The sequence below is a fragment of the Hemicordylus capensis genome, chromosome 2, assembly GCF_027244095.1.
Source record: "Hemicordylus capensis ecotype Gifberg chromosome 2, rHemCap1.1.pri, whole genome shotgun sequence".
Classification (NCBI taxonomy): Eukaryota; Metazoa; Chordata; class Lepidosauria; order Squamata; family Cordylidae; genus Hemicordylus; species Hemicordylus capensis.
The window spans coordinates 11,936,121-11,962,254 of record NC_069658.1 but is presented as its reverse complement, the minus strand read 5'-3'; the positions used below and the strand labels follow the sequence as shown (position 1 = coordinate 11,962,254).

Here is a 26,134-nt window from a genome sequence, read left to right as displayed (position 1 = left end):
GGCACCCATGGATGTCTACTACACAACCCAGTTTTGGAGGCTAAAACCAGTTTTAACCAGTTCAAATAGGTTTTAAACAGGTTTGAATTCAAACCGAACCAAAGGGGGGTTTGAGCAAAACCAAAACGGAACCTCCCCACCCCGGTTCAAACCCAGTTTGAATTCAAACTGAACCTGGCAAACCGGTTTTGTGCACATCCCTAATCTACAGTACTTCAGATATTTACTCGTAGATCATTAGGGGTATACATTCTGAACATGCTTGTCAGTGAGGCCTGACCTGATTCTCAAATATGAGACACAGTATTGTGCCATCCAAATAAATGCAGACAGCAATTGAGTTCAAAGACTGAGTACAAATTCAGCACGCAACAGTGGCTTGTGCACAAAATGAGAAATCACCAATGAGTGGCTGATGGTTGGTAGATGAATGCATGAACTGACTCCACAGTGAAGTATTGCTTTGGACAGGTTACAGAACATACCACATGGACTGTTTGGGACACTCCTCACTCATGTCTGGTGAAGCATCTGGTGGGCCAGTGTGGGAAACAGGATGCTGGACTAGATGGGCTTGGGCGTGATCAAGCAGGGCTGTTAGGAACATAGGAACATAGGGAGCTGCCATATACTGAGTCAGATCATTGGTCTATCTAGCTCAGTATTGTCTTCACAGACTGGCAGCAGCTTCGCCAGGGTGGCACGCAGAAGTCACTCTCAGCCCTAGCTTGGAGAAGCCAAGGAGGGAACTTGGGACCTTCTGCTCTTCCCAGAGCTTGTGTGCTTATGTCCCAAAGAGTGAAGCCAACTTCAGTGCACAGGCAAATCCATCGCTGATGTTATAGTCACCAAGTGTTCAACATTCGCATGTGAATTTGCCCTTAGTATGAGTAGGTATAGTTAGAAAATGTCTACAAGCAATGCTTATATGTACCTTAAAACACAGGCTTCGTGCATCTGTGTGGCAAGGGGTGACTCCTCCATGAGGCAAGGTAAGAGGCTCTGGCGGTGGGTGCACCATGGTGTAGCAAGTGCAGGACCCCTGCTCTCCAATGCAAGCATACCACCTGCCTGTCACTGCCACCCCAGCCTCCTTGCCACCCTCCAAGTGTTTCCCCTTGCTATCCTCTGTCTGGAGCTGGCACTGATTCTGCCCCAGAGAGGAAACCTAGTCTTGTGTAAGCAAGCATGAATTGTCTCCTTTGCTAAACAGGGTCTGCCCTGGTTTGCATTGAATGGGAGGCTATATGTGTGAGCACTGCAAGATATTCCCCTTAGGGGACAGGGCCACTCTGGGAATAACACCTGCCTGCTTTCATGCAGAAGGTTCCAAGTGTCCTCCCTGGAAGCATCTTCAGGACAGGGCTAAGAGAGACACCTGCCTGCAACCTTGGAAAAGCTGCTGCCCGTCTGTGTAGGCAATACTGAGCTCGATGATCCAGTGGTCTGACTCAGTTTAAAGTGCTTTCTTATATTCCTTGCTGACCCTAACCTGTGCTTCAAGTAGCCCAGATGTCACCCTCCCATGCTGGCCTCACCTTTGGCAAGCTCTTCCACCCAGTTTACAGCTGAGCTTGTCCCATTAGCTCGCCTCATTTCATTGTCACCCTAACACTGCTGTCGTGATCAGTGACAACGAAACTGTTGGGAATTCTCTCTGACAGGAGAAACCCTTTTTCATTATAGTAGAGTGCACAGAAGCACAACACAGCAGAATTTAGTTAGGCATGCGTGTATGCTGAGAGTAAAGTAACTTGGAGCCAGTTCATAGTTTCAAATCAATATAAATGATATTTATTAGAGAACTCCATTCTGGATAGGAAAGTGAGGAGTTAGGATCTCTAATCTATCGATCTATCTGGATGCAGATGGATTCTGCATCCTCTCTGCACACATGGTGCAGGGAGAGGAGCTTGCATGTTGCAAGGTAGAAGGAACAGGAACAGAAGGGGGAGAGGAAGTGCAAAGCAGGAAGGAAGAAAGTTAGCCCCTAAGAGTAGCAATCTACATTCCAAAGGGATAGTGTCAGAGCAGTAGAGAAGGGATGACCAATGTCTTGACCCTCTAGCCCTCTGACTCACTAGTTTGTCCTCCACTGTCTTTGAGACAAGAGAAAGTGCAAAGTCCTTCACTTTCAACACCCCCTCTCGATGCCTCATGACTCAGTTCACAAGATTCATTCTCTCTCTCGGCTTTTCAAAGCAGGGTCTTGGTAGTGGCTTAGTGAGTATATCTGCAAGCATTTCATTTGTAGGGCAGTAGATCAGCTTGATTAGCCCATCCTTTTTCAGATTTCTCACTACATGGTACTTCACATCAATATGCTTGGTACACCTCTTTACATCTTCTTGTTTGGAGAGTTGAATGAAGCTTTGGTTGTCTTCATACACTGGTATGGGCTGTGGTACATCTATACCTAGATCCTTCAGTAGTTGACACAGCCATTGTATCTCATGACAGCCCTGTGCAGCTGATACATATTTGGCTTTTTAAAAGCCAAATTTTGGGTTACGGCCCATTTGACTCACGAGTATACCCCTTAGGTTCTGGCCAGCCAAGCTCTATATTTCTGACAAATATTTTGCAAAATTCTGCCAGAGTTTGTGATCTTTTTGTAACTTCCCATTGTTAAATAAATAACATATTTCTAATGGAAACAGTAGTCTTCCAAGAAGTGTATTTAAACTGAGGATGTGTATGAAATTCTACAAAAGTGGACATGGATGATGATTCTAAATATGTTTTTGAACAATCTGACTGAGTTGAATGGGATGTGCTACCCAATAAGTGTCTTTCGGACTGCAGCCTGAAGAAGTCATTTATTCATGAAACTACTTTAATGAAACCTTAATGTGAACCATGGACACCAGGCATGTGGACTCCAAGCAAACAAATCTTAGTAGTGTTTCCCTAACACTGGCTTAATGGAAATAGCAAAGGTTTTGTTTGAACAGACATTTGTAAAAAAGGCATTGCAAAGTTTTTAAAGGGGTGTCAGAAAGAAATTAGAGAACGATTGTGAGTCCTATCCATTAAATATAAAACTATAAGCCAGATAGAGGAAGGTAGGTTTAGTGCGCAAATCATATGCAAGGGAAATCAGTGGCAAAATAATTAGTTCCATGTGCCCAAGGAGACTTTGGGCTTGTGTTTTATGAAAGCATCCCAAGTCCAATACTACAGAGGAAATTACGTTTGAAACAGAGGAAATATTCCAAAGCTATATGTGATATGGGGGCCAGCTGTTGCATAATACATACACATGTTTCAAATATTCCACTAGGCAAAATTTAGGGTGATCCAAGACATTTTGCTTCCTGAAGTGAAGAAAAATATGAACACCCCCCCCCCATCTGCCAGTGAGTGCTGAGCATTCTCAGACCATGGCACCAAGCCAGGCAGTGATGTCAGGGGTGTTCTTTCCTAGCTCAAGTTGGAGCGAAGGAAAGAAAAAATGCCCCCCAGCAGGGGCAGGGAGGGAAAAGGAACAGCATGTCCCAGTGGGGCAAGGAAAGGTAGTATCAGTGGATGGTGGGGCTGAGCAGTGCCAGTCTTATGGCTAGGACTCATGATCACAATCCAAGGAAGAGCCAGGAAAACAGTTTTATCAGAGAGCAAGCATAGGGAGGAGAGCTGGTCTTGTGGTAGCAAGCATGACTTGTCCCCATAGCTAAGCAGGGTCTGCCCTCGTTGCATCTGAATGGGAGACTTGATGTGTGAGCACTGGAAGCTATTCCCCTCAGGATGAAGCCACTCTGGGAAGAGCATCGAGGTTCCAAGTTCCCTCCCTGGCATCTCCAAGATAGGGCTGAGAGAGATTCCTGCCTGCAACCTTGGAGAAGCCGCTGCCAGTCTGTGAAGACAATACTGTGCTAGATAGACCAATGGTCTGACTCAGTATATGGCAGTTTCCTATGTTCCTATGCTTCAGTAGTTTATGATGCTGTTATGTCTTGCTTGATGCTTGACCAGCTTATGGCTCCATCTCCATAGAAAATTATGTGACCGCTGGTGGATTTCCTTTCTGTTAGGTCTCCACCACAGTGTGCATCTACGTATGCTTCTAGTTTTGGTTGACTGTTAGCTGGTAGCCTGAGCTTAAAGTGTGCAGTACCCTTTAGATACTTAACAAGTCTCTTCATTGCATTCCAGTCCTTGACTGTTGGTGATGCAGTCTTTCTGCAAAGTAAGCCAACTGCTGTACTAATATCTGGCCTAGTGAGTGTACTAATGTATAGAAGCTTACCCAATGCTTCACGATATCTATGGTTGTCAGATAGTGTCTCAGTGTGATCTTCTTGCTTTATGTAATTCACTTCCATTGGAGTTGGTGTACGATTCGCATCTTCCAGTCTCAGCAGGTTTATCAGGTCTTTAATTTTCTGTTCTTGGTTTATGAGGAAACTTCCATCTTTCTCTCTTTGTTTTTGAATGCCCAAGTAGTGTGCAATGTTGCCAAGTTGCTTGACTTCCACATCTCTGTTCAGATGATGCATTATTTCCTTGCTGTCATCTGGATTTTCATAGGCAAGAATCAAATCATCAACATACACCAAAATGTAAGTCCATTTGCCATCTCTGAATTTCATGTACAGGCAGGGATCAGCTTCACTTCTTTTGAAGTTTGCTTGAAGCAGCATATCATTTAGTTTTGTGTTCCATGCTCTGGCAGCCTGTTTTAAACCATAAATGTTCTTTTGCGGTTTGCATACAAGGTCCTCTTTGCCTTTCTCTAAGAAACCTGGTGGTTGTTGCATGTAAATGTCCTAGTTCGCCATGCAAGAATGCAGTTTTCATGTCTTGGTGTTCAACATGCATTCCTTTGCTAGCAGCAATACTTAACAGAGTCCTTACTGTGGTGTGTTTGACCACTGGTGCAAATGTTTCATCATAATCTTCTCCATATTTCTGTGAATATCCTTTCACTACTAATCTGGCTTTGTAGCGCTGAATCTCACCATCAGCATCATGTTTGAGTTTGAAAACCCATTTGCAGCCTATAACTTTCCTTCCTTGAGGTAACTTAGTAAGAGTCCAGGTTTTATTTTTCTGTAGAGCCTCAAGCTCTCCAATTGCAGCTCGTTTCCACTTCTGGGCTTCTGGTTGTGGTAGCTGGGATATTTCTTCCCATGATGAGGGTTCTGGTTGTTCTGCCGTTCTTGCGAGGTAGGACAGTCTCGGGGCTGGAATACCTCTGGTTGAGTGCATTGATCACCTCACCTCACCCGCTGTGGTCCCTTCCATTATCTCAGGTGCGTCTGGTGGATCACTGGGGGTCTCTGTGTTGAGCGTGGTTGGATCTGGATCTGCTGTCTCCTCCTCCTCAATTCCATTGAGATCAGGAAGCATAATCCAGTCATCAGGGTGTTTGGTCTGGTTGCTTGCTTCAGTGTAGGCTCCCGCTGAAGACGTAGCTTTCATTCTCAAAATATCACCGATCTGCTTATGGTTGGTGTCAGGATCCAGAATTCTTAGCCTTTGGATTGTGCTGTGGCCTACAAAAATCCCTTTTGTGGCCCTAGCCCCTAACTTAATCCTTTTTTCCTTCGGGATGTATGAGTAAGCCGTGCTTCCAAAGACATGCAAATGCGTCATGGACAGCTTATGACGATGCCAAAGTTCATATGGTGTTGTTCCTACTGGCTTTGTGTGCATTCTGTTTTGTATGTATGTAGCAGTCATGATGCCTTCTCCCCAGAATTTCTGTGGGAAGTGTGCGTCAGCAAGCATGCATCTTACCATATCCAGGAGGCTTCTATTTTTTCTTTCTGAGACTCCGTTTTGTGATGGATTGTAAGCTACCGTGGTTTGATGCACAATTCCATGTTCTCTCAGGAACTGCTGTGTGGTGCTGGACATATACTCTCCTCCATTGTCTGTGCGCAGGATCTTTGGTTTCTGCTCAAATTTGTTGCTTGCCATGGCCACATAATCCTGGAGTTTCTCGAGCATCTGTGATTTCTCCTTTAGTGGAAACACAATTGTGTATTGTAAGTAATCATTGATGAATGTGAGAAAATATTTGAAATTACCTATGGTTGCTGGTAGTGGTCCAGATATATCGCTGTGGATCAGCTCCAGGGGTCTTCTGGTCTTCCTTTCACCGTGCTTAGAAAATGGCTTGTTAACTGCTTTGGACTCAAGACAACAAACACAGTTAGTCACAATGTCACATGGTACAAAATCAATTCCATCAGCTAATCCCCTTTCCTTCATGTTCTGGATTGACTCATAGCTCCTGTGTCCCAGGCATCTATGCCATAGTTGCAAGCAGTTTTCATGCGAGCATGACTGAGCAAGGTTCACTTCATTGGGCTGGCATGCTTCAGGTTTGTACCAGGCTGGTCTTTCTCTGTCTGTCTTTGGTACAGGTTGCTCCTGCACGCTATACAGGCGTTTGCATTCAGAGCCTACAAGGCAAACTTCTCCATTCTGGGTAACAACACATCGTCTATTTCTAATATACAGTTCACAGCCTTGTTTCTCTAGCTTGGATATTGAAAGCAAGGAGCTTGAGAAGTCAGGGATATACAAAACATCCTTCACAAAAAATTCATTAATTGATCCATCTAATAACTTGCAATACAAAATTCCTTCACTTTTCTTCTTTGCTTTAATTGTAGTATTATTGCCCAAATGAACAATCTCTTCAGGAATATCAAACAGTTCAGTATAGAAATTTAAGTGGTTTGAGATATGAACTGTGGAACCACTGTCTAATATGAATCTTCCATTTCCTTGAAACAGGGACAGGCTATAATTGTGATTTAAAGCTCTCCCAATAAAACCAACTCTTCTTCTTGTCTGATTCTTGAGACAGTTTGCCACCTTGTGACCAAATTGGTTACACAGAAAACATCTAAAGGCATTAGTCCCAGTTGGCCTCATTCTAGGAGCAGTCTCCCTGCTGGCGGTCATGTGACCTCTCTCTCTGGACTGAGTTTCCGTGGCAACGAAGCCAGACCTCTTTGTATGCAAATGTGGGGGACCCATGCAGTTTCCTCTTGCAGCATTCCCTCCCCACCTTAGGTTTCATCTGGAATGGCCAATTGTTGCCTTAAGAGCAAAGTTATTTGCCAATTCATCTTCATGTCAAGAATTCAAAACTCTTCTTCTGCTTGTCTCAGAAGAGATAGTTTCCACAGCTCTCTCAAAGGTTAGAGTGGTGTGGACTTCCAATTGGCCGATTATATTGCTATAACTGGGAGGCATGCTTAGGAACAGAGCTTCCAGCTTCTGATTCTCTGTAAATTCCTCCCTTGCAGCTTTAAATTCAAAGAAAAAATCTTCCAGCAATGCTACATGCGTGGCAAAACAGTCCCCGTCTTTATACTGGAGATTCTGCATTTTCTTTCTCAAGTTAAAGGTGTATGCCCACCCCTTTTTCATATGCAAGGAATCTAGCATTTCCTTTGAGGTCTCAAGATCACATATAGTAGAAGGGTAATTTTTACTCACAGAAACCGCAATCAAAGCTTGAGCTTTTGCATTCTTGAGTTGCCACGTCTCTTTAGCAATTTTCTCAGCAGCTGAGGTTCCATCTGTGGGAGGGGGCGGGGTCTTCTTCAGTGACTTTCTGTAGTCCTTCCACTCGCTATGCAATCCTCAGTCTAGTTTTCCATTCCAAGTAATTGTCTGGGTTCAGGATCTCTAATCTATCTATCTATCGATCTAGCTGGATGCAGATGGATTCTGCATCTCTGCACACATGGTGCAGGGAGAGGAGCTTGCATGTTGCAAGGTAGAAGGAACAGGAACAGAAGGGGGAGAGGAAGTGCAAAGCAGGAAGGAAGAAAGTTAGTCCCTAAGAGTAGCAATCTACATTCCAAAGGGATAGTGTCAGAGCAGTAAAGAAGGGATGACCAATGTCTTAACTCTCTAGCCCTCTGACTCACTAGTTTGTCCTCCACTGACTTTGAGACAAGAGACAGCGCAAAGTCCTTCACTTCCAACAGAAACAAGATGAGCCAGTGTGATGAGCTGGACTGCAAACAGTGAGGTTTGCAAAGAACCCCAAAGGTGAGGCCAGCACAGGGGCAGGAGGGGCACGGTCTGGGCTGCTTGAAGGATTGGGTGGAGCCAGCAAGGAGGGTAGGCAGGGCAATGTCAGGGCTGGTTCTGGGTGTAGGGTGTGGCTGGCATTGGAGGCAGGATCACGTGTTGCCTTTGCCTCTAGCAGCAAAATGCAACCTGAGCTGGCCCTCAATGTGACTGCTGTCGTGAGCAAAATATGAATGCTAGAATCATAGACCTTGTTCGGGTCCAAAATTCTGACTTTGACTTTTCAAGCCCTGCACAATCTGGATCAGGACCAACCCGTCAACTCGGCAAACTAGACCATCACCGAAGGCACCAAGCAGGGAGGGGCTAAGATGACCTGTGTTACATGCCCTGTTGGCAGACATGTGCACTTCCTGTTATAGCAAACAGGTGGGCGCTCCCCATCCCTGCTGCTCAGCCGGCCACCCTCTTGCTCTCCTCTGCCTACTGCTCCTGCTGCCGCCAGCTGCTTCTCGGTAGCCATTTTGCTATGGCAGATTACAAATGTTGTCGTGTTGCACAATGCCTGCCCGATGGGAGGTGCCTGCCCACATGGGCAAAGAGGGTAGGGGGCACCAATGTGGACAAAGGGGGTAGGGGCGCCAAAGGATTTGCCTGGGGCACCACCAATCCTTGGTCCAGCACTGGTCCGGCCCTTGGCTTCCTGAAGGAATACCGCCCCCTTTTGGATCTTACATTCATCCAAGGGGGCTCTGTTGAGGACAGGAGAGGAAGCCTTTTGTTATTGCTATTGTTAAACAAGGGGGGGGTCTGAAATCTTTGCTGATCTATGAGAACTGTCTGCTCATCCTCTGTTCGAAAAATAAATTTCAGAAGTCCATTGGATGGGGTCAGACGCTACAGCCTGCTCAGCGGAGGCAGTGCTGGACTTTGGGGGCTCTGGGAAGCTCATTAGGAATATGGTTGCCCTCTACTGTGAGGGCTGTCATCGTTAGGAGGGTTTCCCCTTTGTAGACTAACGGCAGCTTGAAGTGAAACCTTTGTGTTCAGAGGCAAGTAAGCAAGAGGCATGTAAGCCTCTGAATACCAGTTGTGGGGAGGGGAGCACAAATTGATGGTGGGGGGGGCTGTTCTCCTCATGCCTCCAGGAAGCTCGTGGGCTTCCCAGAGGCATCTAGTGCGCCATTGTTAGAAACCGGATGCTTGACTAGATGGACTCTGGTTCTGATCCAGCAGGGTTACTCACATATTTATGGGAGTTTATAGCAGTTCTTTTATGACTCGCTAAGGTTTTTGTAGTGTCGTATTTGTTGTTAAATTTTAAACTGTTTTCATGAAACGTTATGGGTATTTTTATTATGCTTTTCATTCCTGTAAGCTGCTCCAGGGACATTGCTGGGAAGCAGGGTAGGAATTAGATAGATAGTCCGAGAAACAGACAGAGACACATCAGTTCCTGGATGGAGGGCTGGATAGATAACCTTTTGTCTGCTATGTTTTGGGCTCAAACTTCAACAGCTGCCAGCTCGAGCCACTGACCACCGAGACCTTGAGCTAAAGAAGGCACTCGTCCCCAGTCAAGAGCCACCTTCAGCTGTTCCAGTACCAGATCCCCAGATCGGAAATCAATGCATCTGTGACCCATGCTGCTGGTCCATACTAGTTTGCCCTCACCGAAGCTTGGGATGCCTCCCGCCAATGTTGGGTGGTGGTGGTCAATAATAGACAAATAATAGACGACTGTAGACAATAATACACAAATAATAGGCAATACCTCCAATCAGGTATTTATTAATTGAATGTATACCTTGCCTTTCTTCCACCATAAACTCAAGGGAGGCGTACATGAGGATCTTAGGTATTCTTGCATCCAGGCACTCGCCCAGATCTGCTTAGCTTCAGCAAGACTGCTGCATTATCTTGCTTTCAGACCATGCCCTGCCCCTGAGCCATTTGGAGTGTGTGTGTGTGTGTGTGTGTGTGTGTGTGTGTGTCCAATATTACCTTGTTTAGCATAGGTCTATTGACCTGTTTAGGAAAAAGCAGTCTAAGGATTTGGGACTAGTGACTGCCTATCTGTGTGCTTGCTTCTGTACTCCGTCACCAATAACGAAACAGACAGTGATAAAGAAAGCACCAGTATGTTCTTGGGAAAGGGTGCCTGTATCATTGTTTTGGAGAGAAAAGGGTTTCACACAACTCAGCTGGAACGTCTCCTTTTTATGCTAAACCTGCTGTGCACTTTATTTCATCAAGTGCTTTTCAGCTGAATGAAAAAGACTTTACACTCTTGTTTAAAGATTGTCAGTCCATTTTGTTATTTTATATAACCCTCTCACATCCCCTCTTATATACTGCAGCTGTACAAAAAAAAATCCAAAAAAACCCAGCAAACATCAGAACCTTAACATCTGGATGATGTGTTTATGGGCTTGTATTCTTTGGGGTAGAACTATTATTATCACAACATGATATATATAAGATCCACCACCCCCCTCTCTCTGACAGAGAGAAAGTGGGGTGGGGGGAGTAGAATAGTAGATGTCAAGATCAGCAAATATATTTCCTCTCTTCCAGGAAATGAAGGGTGATGGGTTTTAACTGTGGTGAGTTCTATCTTGTTATGAGACAGCCAGTGGGAGAAAAACAAATTAGAGAATGAATGAGGTGAGCTTGGTTTTGATCAGATTATACAGCAGTCAGCAAAAAGGACATCTATCTGACTAAGAAATGTGCAGGTTCTGAGCTATCTGGATTGCCGCATCTCCTGAAACAGAGCGATGGCCCAATTCACCCATCTTGCAGCAACAACAGCATGGGAGACAGAATGCTGCCAAATTCTGTGCAGGATCCGGGGGCCTTTTTCAGGCTTAGCATACCCACAGCAGACTAGCATCCAGCAGCGCCGGGTCACATTCTTTGCCTTATTTATTATAAACATTTATATTGGGGTGGCCAACCTGAGGTTCTCCAACTACTGTTGGACTACAACTCCCACCATCCCAAGAGAGTTGGAGAGGAGGTCCTGATCATACCATTGGGAGGTAGCAGGGAGGGGTCAGCTGGTGAAGATATGGAGATGCCAGGGCAAGGTTGTGCCCACCTGGGTGGGGCGGGCCCGCACCCACTGGGCAGACCTAAGTGGTCACCTAGAACAACAGATTTTTTGTGGGGGGATGGGCTGGGTACAGATCCTGTTGCCTCCGCCATGAATAACTGCTCTCCCACTTTCTGGTGGCCCAACCAGCTGCCAAGTATGACTCTGCCCCCCCCCCCCACATTTGCTTAAACTTATATCCTGTACATGATGGACTATAATTTTAACTGAATGTGATTGGTGGTGCCAAAGTCCAACATTGCCTAGGGCAGTGTTTTCCATTGTAAGGCCCAGAGGCCATTGGCCGTGCCCAGCAACCCTAAGTTCAGCCCTCTGTTTCTTGGGCCTGTGTGAAGCTTTGGCTGAAGAGGAATATTCTACACAGTCCCCCCTGAGGAGGCAACCAATATCATGCAGTGCTGTGCTTTTGCCTAACACCAGGGGCAGGGGGCTCCTTTAAGGAAGCTGCACTCTCTTGAGCCCCTGCATCATTTTTGGAGGCGTGCATGGGGTGCTGGAAGTGTAGCCCTTCCCAGCACTTTCTGTTGGGAATTCTCTCTGGTAAGAGATACCCTTCTATTACAGCAGAGTGCACAGAGGCAAAACACAGCGGAGTCTGTGCAGGCATGCATGTTTTGCTGAGAGCAAAAGAAACTCGGAGCCAGTTTATAGTTTCAAATCAATATAAGGAGTCTTTATTAGAGAACTCCATTCTAGATAGGAAAGTGGAGAGATAGAATCTCTAATCTAGCTAGCTAGCTGGATGGATGCAGAGAGATGCTGTCTGCATCTCTGCACATATGGTGCAGAGAGAGAGGCGAGCATGTGTGATAGAGGGAAGAAAAGAAGTAAGGAAGTGAGAGAGAGGCAGGCAGGCAGGAAGTCCCTGAGAGTAGCAATCTACATATCAAAGGGATAGTGTCAGAGCAGTAGAGAGAAGGGATGAGCAATGTCTTGACCCCTCTAGCCCTCTGACTCACTAGTCTGTCCCCCTCTGTCATTGAGGCATGAGGCAGCACAGAGTCCTTCACTTCCAACACTTTCCCCATAAAGCTCTTAGAGAGGGCTCAATTTCTCTTAAGCTCCCCCGTCCCAGCACTGAGAAAAGTGCAGTACTGGGCAGAGGTCAGCACAGTGGGAAAGGATCTCACACTGAAGGTGGGTTGGGTGGGGTTTTTTGCCAAAATGCCCCCCCTCCACCTGAAAAATACTTAAGGTCCTTGGCCTAGGGCACCCAAAATCTCTAGGACTGGTCTTTGGAGATGTGCTTGTGGAAGAAACCAGAAACCAGCACAGATGCAAAGGGATCAGGACTGCCCTTCGAAGACTCCTCCCACACATACTCCCAGTGCCCATGATTCTGCTAACTTCACCACTCCATTTTCTATGGATCCCACCCACCAATGAAACTCATCACAAGCCTTCCTGATTTTTTTTTGTAAGCCAGAGGAAGGTTTGGCTGGGAAGGCAGGCAGGGTGAGGTGGGGTCAGTGCACACATTTGATTCGACAGTTGCTCCTCTTTTCTCTCCAGTCCCCGGCTAATTGCTCGCCAAGTCAATGCCACGGCATGAGGCCTTCACATGCTGCATCGTGCAAGGAAGGTTTTGCTAAGAAACAGTTAGGTCTGTACCTTTCAAGGCCTGGGGTTAATTGGGAGCCTGCTTCTTGTCAAAGGGAAGCAGATTTTCTTTGGTTTTGTTCACCACCTTGGTGAGCTGGAGGGCCATAAAAGCCAGGTACTGCCAGGCAAAGCATGTGACTCCCTGGCGCTGAGTTTCCCTTAATGTTTTCTCAAGGAGCAAATGAGAAGTTAAGTCCAACTTCACACAATTGGTTCAGTTTCCGTAGGAATGCGGCCATGCTCTCGCCTATCCTTTGTACCTGCCTGTATTTCAATACTCCTTTTTCTGCCTCGACACCCTATGTATTGGTGCATGTGGAAGCTCCAATACAGACACACAGACACATAAGCATGGTCTTCTTTCCCCTTTCTTAAACAGTTGAGAAGCTCTGGGCCTCCTTGGCAGAGCTGATTTTGAATGGAGGAGACAGCCCTGCCAGCTTATGCTGTAATTGTAACCGTTCATAAACTGAGCAGGGATGGCAGGACACAGAATCAAGCGCACAAGCAAGGTGTGCTAGTACCAAAAGAACCCTGTAGAATCCAGAGGAAAGAGTTGTGGTATGCAAGGACTAGATAGTGGAGTTGAATCAGGAATATTAAGGGTTTAATATTATGTACAGAGAGGCAAGTAGCAGTCTGCCTTCAGTGCTCTTGCTGCTGGCTGTGTGTTAGCCTTGCCTCTACTCCAGGACTGGAATACAAGTAACTAATGCACCATTCAAAAGCTGGCCTGGATCAAGGAATGGGCTAACCAAAAACAAGAAAAAACACCACTACCCTCAAATCTAAACCTGCTCCCAGGACCCCCTCCATAGACCCAGCTCCCTGGAACTGTCTAAAGTGCAGGTCAAGGGGTATTGGTCATGTATCTCCCCACTCCGTCTGAAAAGTCCCATGATGCTCTGTTCTCTTGCTGTCTCCCCAAGAGGCTGGAACAGATGCCAATGTGTGGATTGCCATCTTTGGAGAGAATGGGGACACTGGAACTTTAGCTCTGAAGGAGTCGAACAGGAAGAACAAGTTCGAAAGGGACCAGCTGGATGTTTTCTATTTCTCCGATGTGCTCAGTCTTGGGGAACTCTGCAAGGTGCGCATCTGGCATGACAACAAAGGTAACTAGACTCTGATAAATTATATTAATGCACTGAGCCACACAGAGGTAAAGCTTTCTCGTTTTTAAAAAAATGTAGTTCAAGATGGCTGAGACTCTGTTTCTTTGTGTGTTTTTATAAAAGTCAAAACAAGCAGCTTTCCTAATACATTCATCTGGTAGCAAGCAGACCTGGTGAGTAAGCCTCTTCTGACACAATGAGGCAGGTGGGAGCTGGCCGAAGTGCCAATTAGATCTCACTTACTTGACCAGTTATCTTGGGATAACTGACCCTGAAGTCACTCTGACCGCTGAGTTATGTACATGTCCAAGGGGGGAACAAAAGGTTGGATGTAGGTGAAGATGAGCCTGCGACTTCTGCTGAGAGCAGCCTCTCGTGTAAACAAAAGAAGAACAATTATTTCCAGGGATGCTGCATGGATTTCACAGTCTTATTATGAAACACACATACATGCCTCTTTTCAGCAAGATTTCTGAAAGCAGTTTGCATAGCAGAAAGTATGAGAAAATGGCTCCAGTCCCAAAGGGGCTCACAGTCTTAAATACAGCTCATGCGCACGCACAGTGGAGACACCAGCAACAGCCACTGCTCTGGGCTGGACTGAACTGGGACACTTGATCTCCCTCTCCTAGCCTCCAGGGGCTTTGCTAGGTGCTAGCCTCACTTTTGGTAATTAATCTCAATCATACTGCTTCAAGAACGATTGCATGTGGTTATGTCTCCAATATTATAATGCACAACCCATGAAGGTGGACACAACAAAGAACTAGGTGAGGTGCTCTGTACAGGGGCCTCCACTGATGCACTTCCTTTCTGGAAGAGGGCAGGGAGGGGGCTGGTGAGATTCAGGGTTCTGGGCAATTCACTGGGGGATCATGTCCCATGAGCCACCCTCTAATGATGCCCCTGAAAGCCATCCGTTTAAAAAGGCGCTTCTTGCCCAGTTAACATGTGTGGGGATGTTAACTCTCTCCATGAGGTTGGAAACCCTCTAAAACTAGCATAGGGGCATTGGGGCCCCTCCTTTAAAGGGAGACACTTTTAAACAAGGAGAGAGGAAGTGTTTTTATCTAGCCCATCTTAAAATTTCTTCCTGAGTGCTGCTGGTATCGTCTTTGTGTACTTGTGTGCGGTTTGAGGGTTTCTTTTTTATTATTGTAAACCCTTCTGAGACAGAGAACCATTTGCTCATACTTTTTGTTATGTAAACAAAAGGTATCCATCTTTGTTTATTATTTCGCTATGTAAACTGCTTTGGAAATTTCGGTTGAAAGCAGTATATAAATATTTGTTATTGTTGTAAACCACTTTGATTACTTTTTGTTGCTGCTGTTTTTAAAAAGCAATATATAAGTATATTATTAATAACTAGCTGCAGGCCCATCAAAAGTGATAAGCAGAATGATGGAGAACAGTTGTTGGTTTTATGTGCCACTCTCTTCACTTATGTTACATTTCCCTCCCTCCCTCCTTTATTTCTCATTCTTTCTTTGTGCCTGGAGAAGTCTCCTCCTCCTCCTCCTCCTCCTCCTCCTCCTCCTTTATTTCACTCTCTCTTTCTTTGTGCCTCCTCTGCCTCCTTTGCCGCCACCTCACCATTCTTCTTTCGTTCAACACTGTCTTTCAGCATTTCTGTCTTCCTGCCATTCCCTTTGGCTGTTGGTGACAGTTTGGGGCTTTGTGTATCATATTTTTGTTATTTTTTCCAATTGTGGGCAGTAACATTTTTAACTTTGTTTTGGAACATTCATGATTCAGTTTCTCAGACAGACAGCAGATGTTGCTGTTCAACATACGCATTGTGCAAAGGAAAGCAGGCAGTGACATGCAACATAGAAAAGCAGAACATTGCTGTCTGCTTGCCTTTTCAGAGATCCAGCCCTCCACTGAAAACAACATTTATTCAGAGGGTGCCTTCACATGTACCTTTTAACTGCAGGTTCAACTGACCTGCAGCTTCTGTCCGAGACCCCCAGTGTGCTCCCAGACGATAGCTATCTACAGTCTGGGAGACTGCAATGGGTATAGACCTGGCTGTGTGGGCTTCCTCTAACCCATGACAGAAAGCCATGCCAGCCAATTGAGTTCAAACGGTAGGAGGAGCTTTCTCCCTTAACTCTGGCTTGGGTGAGCCCAATACTGCAGCCTTCAGACCCTGGATTTGGTAAGTGTACCTTACTTCTAACCGAGGGTTCATTCAAAGGTTGGAGGGAGAATTTGGAACTGTGATTGGGCACTGCAACCATGGTTCTGACAATTCGGATATCATGCAGGGACAACCTGAGGTGCTTTATACCTCAGGTTCCATGTGACACCCAAAGGTTCTAAGCTTTCTGTAGGAGGGTGTAGTATCAGCAACAGGTTATGTCAACAAGAGGTTACATCAGAGAGCCCAAACTCTGCATCCTAAGATACCTCTGCTATCTCCTTGGCTCATGCATCTAGGCAAATCAACTTCAGCCATTGTGGCTGTGGATGATGGGAGTTGTAGTCCAACAACTGTGGACCTGAGTTTGGAAGACTGTGTTCTAGGCTCTTAAGATCCTCTCTTGGTCTGCTTTCTCTCCATGCAGTAGTGGCTGGTGCAGGCACCACCAGAGAGAAGGCGAGAGGCACCTTTAAGTGTAAATTAATAGGTGCTTCCCTCCTACTGCTGCACCTCAACTCTGCTCTGAGCTGCAGTGCATCGCCCAGCACCCCCTGTGTTGGGGGTGGGGTCACCTCTGCCACTCACCTGGCCCAGCTGGTGGGGGTCGGCTTTATTTTATTATTAATAATAATAATAATAATAATAATAATAATAATAATAATAATAATTCTATTTCTATACCGCCCTTCAGGGCAGTTTACACAGAGAAACAAAAAATAAATAAGATGGATCCCTGTCCCCAAAGGGCTCACAATCTAAAAAAAACAAACACATAAGACAGACACCAGCAACAGTCACTGGAGGTCCTGTGCTGGGTGTGGAGACGGCCATTTACTCTCCCCCTGCTCAATAAAGAGAATCACCACATTAAAAGGTGCCTCTTTGCCAAGTTAGCAGGGGTTAACTGGGAGGTTAACCATAACTTTATGGAGGTCAGGTGAGTGGCAGAGGAGTTTCCCCACTGCAGGGGGGTGCTGGGCGGCACGCTGCAGCTCAAAGCAGCATTCAGGTGTGGTGATAGCAAAGGTAAACAGCTATTAATTTATACTTAAAGGTGCCTCTCACTGCTCACCCCTGGCGGTGCCTGCACCAGCCACGATGGCTTCCATGGAGCGGGGGAAAGCAGGATCAGGTGATCTTACACCTTCCTTCAAGCCTCCAACTTGAGGCAGGAGAAATGTGAGCCTTTCGAGACTCTTGAAGGCAGCTGCCTTGAGAGGTGAGAGCAGCTATTCAGGACCATCCTCTGAGCCATCAAGCAGTGATTAACTTACACAGAAATGGTCATGAAGCTAATGGCCTGCCAGAACAAAATGTCGCCAGGCCTCCAGTGCAGTGGTTTTGTCCTCTTTCTGTCTCTTCATGTCTGACTTCCACTTACCTGTAGATAGTAGCAACCCCCCTCCCTAGCTGCTTAATCTGCCCGAGGTGTTTCCTGTTCCAAAGGAATTGGACCTGGCTGGCACTTGGAATTCATAGACGTAGAAGACTCCCTCATGGATAAGATGTTCCGTTTCCAGTGCGACCGCTGGCTGGCAAAGGACGAAGATGATGGGCAGACCATACGAGAACTGGCGTGTGCCAATAATGACATCCTGGAACTGAAGGAGCGCACCAGTAAGTCTGATGACACAGCATGCCTGGGGAGGGCAGCAGGGAGGGGTACAGGAACATGGTGGTCGCAAATCTGTATTAATTCAGCTTTTCCAGCTCTTTTTGTTGGGGTTTTTGTTTGGCAGCTTGGTCTTGCTACCTATGACATTATAAAAACTAAAGTCATCATATCGCAATAGTCTGGATGAAAAAAACATGGGAGAGGAAGCTGCTAGAGCTGGCAGAAGGAACAGATTGCTCCTGTATTTGTTGAGTCTCAATTATGTTTAAAGATCTATCTATCTATCTATCTATCTATCTATCTATCTATCTATCTATCTATCTATCATATTTTTATACTGCCTGATATGTACAACTCTAGGCGGTGTACAAAATTAAAAACAATATTAAAAAGTAACAACAGATTAAAAATCCACAAAACACAATAAAAACAATCTCATACATCAAACTATTAACACAAATTATTAAAATTAATTCCAGTTAAAATCTTGTGAGAACATAATTTGAGGGTCTTCCCTCAAATCTGCATCTTGAGGGTCTTCCTGAAAACAAGCAGAGAAGGAGATGCTTTTATTTCAACATGGAACATATTCCAAAGCCTTGGGGCTACCACCGAGAAGGGCTGGCCCTGAGTTGCTACCAAACGATCCAGCATCAACCATAACCAGACCTCTCCAGAAGATCGTAATAGGCAGCAGGGTTCATGACAAACAAGGCGCTCTCTTAAATAGCCTGGACTCAAGCTGTTAAGGGCTTTATAGGTAATAACCAGCACTTTGTATTTCATCCAGAAACATATTGGCAGCCAGTGCAATTATTTTAAAATCAGTGTTATGTGATCCCTTCGGGTTGTCCCAGAGACCAATCTGGCTACCGTATTCTGTACCAATTGTAGTTTCCAGACTACATAAAAAGGCAGCCCCACGCAGAGTGCATCACAGTAGTCAAGCCTGGAGGTTACCAGCATATGTACCACTGTTTTGTCATTTACCTCCAGAAATGGATGTAGGTGATGTATCAGCCAAAGCTTTTTAAAAGCGTTCCTAGCCACTGCCTCAGCCTGAGAAACCTCAAAGAATTTTGGATCCAAGAGCACTCTCAAACTACTTACCTGATCTTTCGGGGGGTGGGGGTGTAGAACAGGCAAATCTAAACCATGTCCTGACCCCCTCAGTCAGTACCTCCTTCTTATTTGGATTCAACTTCAGTTTGTTATCCCTCATCTAACCCATTACCACCTGCAGGCAGGTGTTTAGGGAAGATATGTCATTTCCTGATGAGGTTGGCATGGAGAAGTAGATCTGGGTGTCATCAGCATATTGATAACACTCTGTACCAAACATCCTGATAATCTCACCCAGCAGTTTCATGTATATGTTAAAAAGCATTGGAGACAATATGGAGCCTTGTGGAACTCCACACTTCATTTCTCGCTTTGCAGAACAGCAGCCCACAAGTGACACCATCTAGAATCTACCAGAGAGGTAGGAATGGAACCACTGTAAAACAGTGCCACCCAGTCCCACCTCCCTCAGGTGGTCCAGATGTATATCATGGTCAATGGTATCAAAAGCCACAGAGAGATCCAAAAGGATCAGCAGAGTCACACTCCCTCTGTCAATACCTAGTTGGAAATAATCCATCAGGCCAAACAAGGCATCTCAACACCATAGACCACAAGAAAGCTGTCTGTGTGCTGTTTAAGGTCAAGCTATCCATGACCATTAAGCACGAGCTTAATGTCACGATACATTTTGAAACCCAAATAGCCCCTGATCAGACTTTTGTGGGGCCATGCTGCGGGAAGGAGGATTTAACTCTCCATCCCTGCTATGGGGGGGAAATTCCATTGGACCCAAGGAAAGATCCCCCCCCCAGGTTAAATAGCTGCATGGGGCCCAGATATGGCTGAGGACCAGGGCTGGGGGAGAGAGTTAAAGCCCCTCCCTGCACACTGCAGTCTTGATCCTCAGTGGGGTCAATCAAGGTACTATTTAGTTAAAAAATAAACAAGTACATTAGCACTAAGCACAACATACCATGTTAAGAACCATGTTCTTTAACCACTCTGCGAAAGAAATATTTTTCTTTTCAAGCTTATGAGGTCATGGCCATCACCAGCGACAGGGAGGATGCAGAAACAAAGGATAACATCTCTATTATTCTGGAGGGGAAGAAGGGGCGGTCCAAAGAGTTCCTTCTGGAGAACTCCTCCAAAACCAAGAGATTTTTAAGGTAGGTGAGATACTATTAACCTTATACAGAGAGACAGATAGAGGAGTATGTGTGTGTAAATCATTTAGACTAATCAGTTAAAAGTGTTTTGATCAGCTAAAAGGTGAGTCAAGTTAATAGGTCAGCAGATTTATTTTTCAAAATATATCTGACATTCCTGCAGTGTTCCAACAATGGAAGAAGTGGAGGGGAGTGTGATTTTTCTCTCCTCTCTCCAAAAGGACTGTTCACTCACAGGAATGTGTCCCTGAGGGTTGTGAAGCCTTCAGGGACATGTTTCTGCAAGTGAATAGTCCTTTTGGAAGGAGGATAAAGCAATGAAAATTATATTCTGCTCCCTCTGCACCCAGCAGAAGCTCATCCTAAGGTAACAGGCAGCCACCAAAGGTTGCTTCTCTCTCTCCCACCTCCCGCAAGAGCCATGAAGCTTGGCCATTCCTTGGGTAGAGCTGGACAGGCATGCTCGGCTGCAGAAGAAGGATGACATGTTACTAGTTTCCAACCTGAAGGGCTTCCATTGTCAGGAATTGAGGAATGTCAACCATTTTTAATACAAACCAACCAAGTGCTTTTAAAAACTGTAGGTGACAATGGCAATCTCTGGAGAAGCATTTCTTCCTGTGTGAGAGTGTTCACAAAGAAGTCCTTTATTTTATTTTTTAATCGTTGTAAACATAGGCTGACATTTTCACTAACCATGCAGAAGTGCTGGCTGCAAACTGCTTACATACCATTTTGTAATCCAGAGGATGAGGGGGCTAATTTTTAGCAATCTCTCCTCCCCCAAGAAGTGCTCTTTAGTATGGATGCCCCCTTCCCACTGTGTCCCATGTCCCCCCCTTTGGCAAACTGAAAAAAAAGGGGGTGGGGTGACAAGACGGACACTTTGTGGAGAGTTCTCCACAAATCAAGTGTTGAAGAAGAATTTGCAGAAGCACATGGAGTCCCAGTGGTACCATGAACCGGGCAACCCGGTTGCTTCCCAACAAAGATAACACATGCCAGGGCAGTGACACTGGGCAGTTGGGTTGAAAGGCAGCCTCTGGAATTCTTAGGTGGCTCCACTCAATTTTTGTACAAATTAGTAGGGGAAGAGTGGCCCAGCCCCTTCCCTTTGGGTGCAAACACACACTCTATGGCATTACTCATGAGAAGAGGTACATCAAACTGGATTGCTCCTTCTCCCAAGGACTGCTCTCATGAGAGTGGCAGGCCATAGAGACATGCATACGGGTCAGAGGGCTGTTGCCTCCCAGCCCCATTGCTAGAAGCCCTGGAGAAGGGTACCACACCAACTACTTTCCAGATCACAGTGACTGCAGACAGCAGGAGTGAAAGTGCTCACTCTGGCACTCTGGTCATCCTTTGGAACATATGCATGGTGATTTTTGCCTAATACAGCCACCTGGCTTGCCAGGGTTCACAGAAAATAGGCGTGCCTCTCACCTGCGATTCCCCACAGTGGCTGATCTGCATACTCTGCAATGTTAGTCCCAGCCCAGGAATTTTGAATGGGTACTAGGAGCCATCCCTGATCTTGACAAACTGAGCCCACAGGGAAATGGCTGGACACATGGAGCGGCCAGGACTCCTTGGGAGTCTGCAGGGGTGAGGGGAAGGCAAGGAGAATGCATTCTATTTTTAAACAGATATATCATAGTTGGATGGCCTATCGTTGGATGGCCTAACTCATGAGGGCACAGTCCTATGGAAACCCAAAGCTCACAGACCCTCTGGTCCTCCCCAGTGGGCTGGCCCTCTCATGAGAGGGCTAATCCCCAGCCAGCAAGACGATATGGGGGCAGCAGGGTTCCTGGACTGCTTTGACCAGGTCTGCCATCCCAAGAGCATCCTTTGTCACAGTGGACCAGACCCCAGGATCCTTTGCCCGCCCTCATATACCTATCCCCTCCTAGGAAGCCATCCTGATCCCTTCCTGGAGTAACAGGAAAATAGAGTCCCTCTCCATCTCCTCTTTCCCAGTAATCATGTTCGTGAGAGACAGTTTGCCTGTGGGGCTCTTGCAGGGGCGGTGGCACAAGTGTTGTGAGGGAAAGGGTTTAAATGCCTCTTAAAGGGATTTAAATGTCCTTCCCCTGGCGAGGGCAGGCAGTTGATGCCTAAAAGGCACAGTTGTGCTGGGCAGACCCCCTTGAACGTTGTGGCCAATGGCTGACACACTGCTGGCGTGAGGACACCTTGCCTGCAGTCTGGTGACGCAACCGCCATGGAGCAAGCTGGGATGCGGCCTTGGTGGACCAGGGAGAGGGAAGGGACCTTCTGCCATGAAACTGGAGATTGCCCGACCCGTGTTGGAAGAGCACCCACATGATGATTCCCAGGTTCAAGGATCTGTCAACCCGCAGGTTTGGCATTATGCGCGAAAGCAGTCAAAGAGTGTATTGCAAACCCTTGGAGCAGCCATAGAGAAGGCCTGGTGACAGTGGCCACCAAACAAGCCAGTGGCAACTGTAACTGGGCCTTCCCAAATGATCTCCAAAGGTGGCAAGGTTCATGACACAGAAGGCGTTCTCCTAAATAAGCGGATTTAATCATTAATTAATTGATTGAGCCTGCCTATGTTTGCATATGCAGGGACATCTTTTTAAAGAAACGTCAGCATTCCCAGTTCTTTGGCTCCATCTGGAATGAAGTAAATCACTTTCATATGTGGAACTGACTGATTGAAAGGAATTATAGGTGTCCTTTGCTAAATACTCTGTCATACTCTGTCTGTACCCCTGCTGACTTGGCAAAGAGGCACCTTTTAACATGGTGATTCTCTTTATTTAGCAGGGGGTAACTGGCCCTATCCACCCCCAGCACAGGACCTCCAGTGACTGTTGCTGGTGTCTGTCTTATGTTTGTTTTTAGATTGTGAGCCCATTGGGGACAGGGATCCATCTTATTTATTTATTATTTCTCCGTGTAAACCGCCCTGAGCCATTTTTGGCAGGGTGCTATAGAAATCAAATAAATAAATAAATTTTAATAAAATGATTCCACAGGGACACTTTATAGCCTTGTACTAGTGATGGTTGGTCTGCATAATATTAATGAAAGCTGAGGTGTTTTTTTTGGGGGGGGGTCCCTGCAGAGGAGCAACAGACGTGTTTGAGTTTTCTTCCAAGAATGTCGGTGATATTGCAGCCATCTGTGTCACTCACTGTCCAAAAGACAAGAAGAGGTCAAGCTCAAAAGTAGAAGTCTACTGGCACGTTCAGGAGATAATCATTACAGAAATGGAACTTAACAACAAGTAAGTGAAAAGCTTTGGGTGGTCAACCAGGAGACTGGGTGCCCCAAATGGCAGAGGCAGACCAGGCTGGTGGCACTCCTGGGCAGTAGCAAGGCCGTCTACAGTCCAGGAAAGGTGACATAGAGTCAAGCCTGCAGTCCTCCTTCTGTCTCCAGTGCTGCACCACTCCTTGCTGCCTTGCTAGCCTGCACATCCTGTGATCCCCAAGAATGAATCCAGCCCCCGCAAGCATGTTGCCAGGTCTCGATGTAACACCTAAATTTTCAGGGGTTTAGCCTCTCTCCCAGGGCCTCCAGAGGAAGGATTTCAGGATGAGTGGCTAGACTGAAGGGGGCAAGCTCCTTTCTACTCGGCCGGAGTGTTTTTACTATTAGCTCCACCCAACGTCCACCACCAGCCTCCACCCTGAACCTACAAGCAACAAGAATGGTGGCAAATAGTAAGACAATGATTAGTTGTCAAAATACATCCAGTTTTCTTTTTATGGTTTTTAATATAATGCCTGAAAGCCTCTTAATTAATTGCCTTTCTGATGTTTATTGATATATTTCATTTGACTTTTTTTACTGGCTTGCTTTATTGTTTTGATCTGCTGCTTTTACAGTCATTTTAGCATCATTTTGTATCTTTATTGTTTTAATTTTGTTAATGTAAACCACCTTGAGGATATCTGTCGATAAGGCAGGTTATAAATGATGTAGCACTTTGGGGATAGTTGATTCTTCGGATGATTTCAGAAATGGATGAGTAGGGGTGGGAAAAAGATTGTGACCATTCATGGGTGGAGAAAGTGAAAGAAGTGGGGAAAGAAGGCTTCACATCCAATTAAATTGGTTCCTGGGCCTAGCATGCTGTGGAACTTCACCAACCAAAGGAATTTAATACAAGACAGGAAACAAACCATTCAACCAAATAGGATTTAGCAAAGCTAACGAAAGCTAGCAAAATTAGAAATGTGTATGAAGTGAATTTTTTCATTCATTTTGAATTCGAGTCGAATTCTGAAAATTCATTGCAAATTTGAATCAAAATTGAATATGGTCCAAAAATTCAATGCAAACTTGAATCGAATTCAAACCAATTTGACCTTCTTTTGGCACCTTTTTAACCAATTGGGGGCCTGAATGGTTTAAAAAAGGTGCCAAATGGCTCTCAAATCTAATTTCAAAATTCAATTTGTATTCAAATCAAAATGCCATTTTAAGGGGTGATTCAATTCAAATTCGGAAGTTGGATTGATTCAAATTCGAATTGATTTGCAGATCCGTATGCAAAATACTTCTTAGACAAAGTGTGATACTCCCCACCTCTCTCTATCTCTCAAAAGATTACCAATTCATGTATCCAAACTGAAGACTCTGCTTTCCTTCTCTGGCAGGTATTACTTCAGGTGCAACTCGAAAATTCCACTACGTGGAAAGAAGGGTGAACCCAAAGCCTTTGAGTGTGCCAAGATGGAAGAGAGTTTTGCCAGCAAAGCTCGGAGTTTGGTGCCAGTCAAATATGAGGTCATTGTCGTGACAGGGTTTGAGAAGGGAGCAGGTACCGATGCCAATGTCCTCATCACCATTTTTGGAGTGAACGGGGATTCCGGCAAGCGAGAACTTAAACAGAAGTACCGCAATCTCTTTGAACGTGGTAGCACTGATCGGTTTTACCTGGAAATTCTTGAACTTGGGGAGCTGAGAAAGGTTCGAGTCGAGCATGACAATACTGGGCTCTCATCTGGATGGCTGGTGGAGCGGGTTGAGATCACCAACTCGGCTACCGGTGTAACCACGAACTTCCCTTGTGGGAAATGGCTGGATGAGAACAGAGGGGATGGGCTGCTGTGGAGAGAACTGTTCCCAAGGAATTGATGGCTGCTTTTTCAACTTTAAATATATCAAAACACTTAAGCCTGCTCTGGCACTGGACTTTTTAAGCCTAGGTTTCTATCCTTTTTCTTTTCCATTGTGAATAGACTTTCCAAACATACCGTCTTTTGGGCTAAAATGAAAATCTATGTCAATCCACTTGTTTTCATCTCAGAAGACTTCTGATATAGAATTCTGATGATTTAGTATTTTCCAAAAATATGTGTCTGTCTGTTAAAATGTCAATTTCTTTTTTTAAAAAAACCCTCATTTTTTCAAAAAAGGGACATTTTGCAAAATGACCCTGACCAGCCCCAGAATAGGTTTCTACTCACTTCACTTGCCTTTGTTTAGTCTGTTCGCTATCAAGCCTTTTTAAGATAGTTTATTTCCAGAACTGTAAAAACATGCTTGATAGTTTTTAATAAAGTTTTAATAAATATTATTTGGTTTAATGTTTTGTAAAATAAAATATATACTTAAAAAAAATACTTGCACTCAAAGATTGCAAGCATGTGTTTTTGACTAAAAGCCCTCCCGTTGTGGCTACGGAGCCAATTTAACATAGAAAGTTGTCAGACCCTTTCCTCCTCTAGTTCAGTATTGTCTACACTGACTGGTAGCAGCTCTCCAAATTTTCAGGCAGGAGTCTTTCTCAACCGTACCTGGATATGCTACCTAGGACTGAACCTGAAATTTTTTGCATGCAAATAGGTGCTCTACCATTGAGCCATGGCCTCATTCCCTAAGAGGAATATCTTACAGCATACAGTGTTCACTTGTAGTCACACTTCCGAATGCAAACTAAGATGAACTTTGCTTAGCAAAAGGGACAATTCATGCTCACTACCACAAGACCAGCTCTCCACCTCAATTGCAGCCATCAGTTAATTCCAACTGATGAGCCAGTCATTAGGGCTGTGCATGGGTCGAATTATTGGGCTGATAATTTGGCCCATGCACAGCCCTAATGAATTATCAGCCCAATCCTGTTCCTGGCCCCAGTCTTGGCCATTTCTACATTGTGCTAATGATGCAGAGAGTGTTCAGAATTGCATCGGACTGATAATATTTCCCAGCTCAATGCATCAGGATGCAGGAGGAGGGACTCACCTTAAGTTAAGAGCTGGCTTCTGCAAACAAAATGAAATTACAAAATGTCCTCTTTCCCTCCGCTGTGCCACC

At 45.5% G+C, this 26,134-nt stretch overlaps 1 protein-coding gene across 2 annotated transcripts in view; it reads left to right on the top strand.

Moving 5' to 3' along the window:
* Positions 1-25,391, top strand: part of LOC128345761 (lipoxygenase homology domain-containing protein 1-like) — a 71,578-nt gene extending 46,187 nt beyond the window's left edge. For both annotated transcript variants that reach the window (XM_053298188.1, XM_053298190.1), the window contains 5 exons: positions 13,651-13,836; positions 17,432-17,602; positions 19,696-19,834; positions 22,932-23,093; positions 24,472-25,391. In XM_053298188.1, the coding sequence (XP_053154163.1) occupies positions 13,651-13,836; positions 17,432-17,602; positions 19,696-19,834; positions 22,932-23,093; positions 24,472-24,952 (1,139 nt within the window). In that variant the 3' untranslated portion in view covers positions 24,953-25,391. The remainder of the gene's footprint in view (positions 1-13,650; positions 13,837-17,431; positions 17,603-19,695; positions 19,835-22,931; positions 23,094-24,471) is intronic.
* Positions 25,392-26,134: the final 743 nt, after the last annotated feature.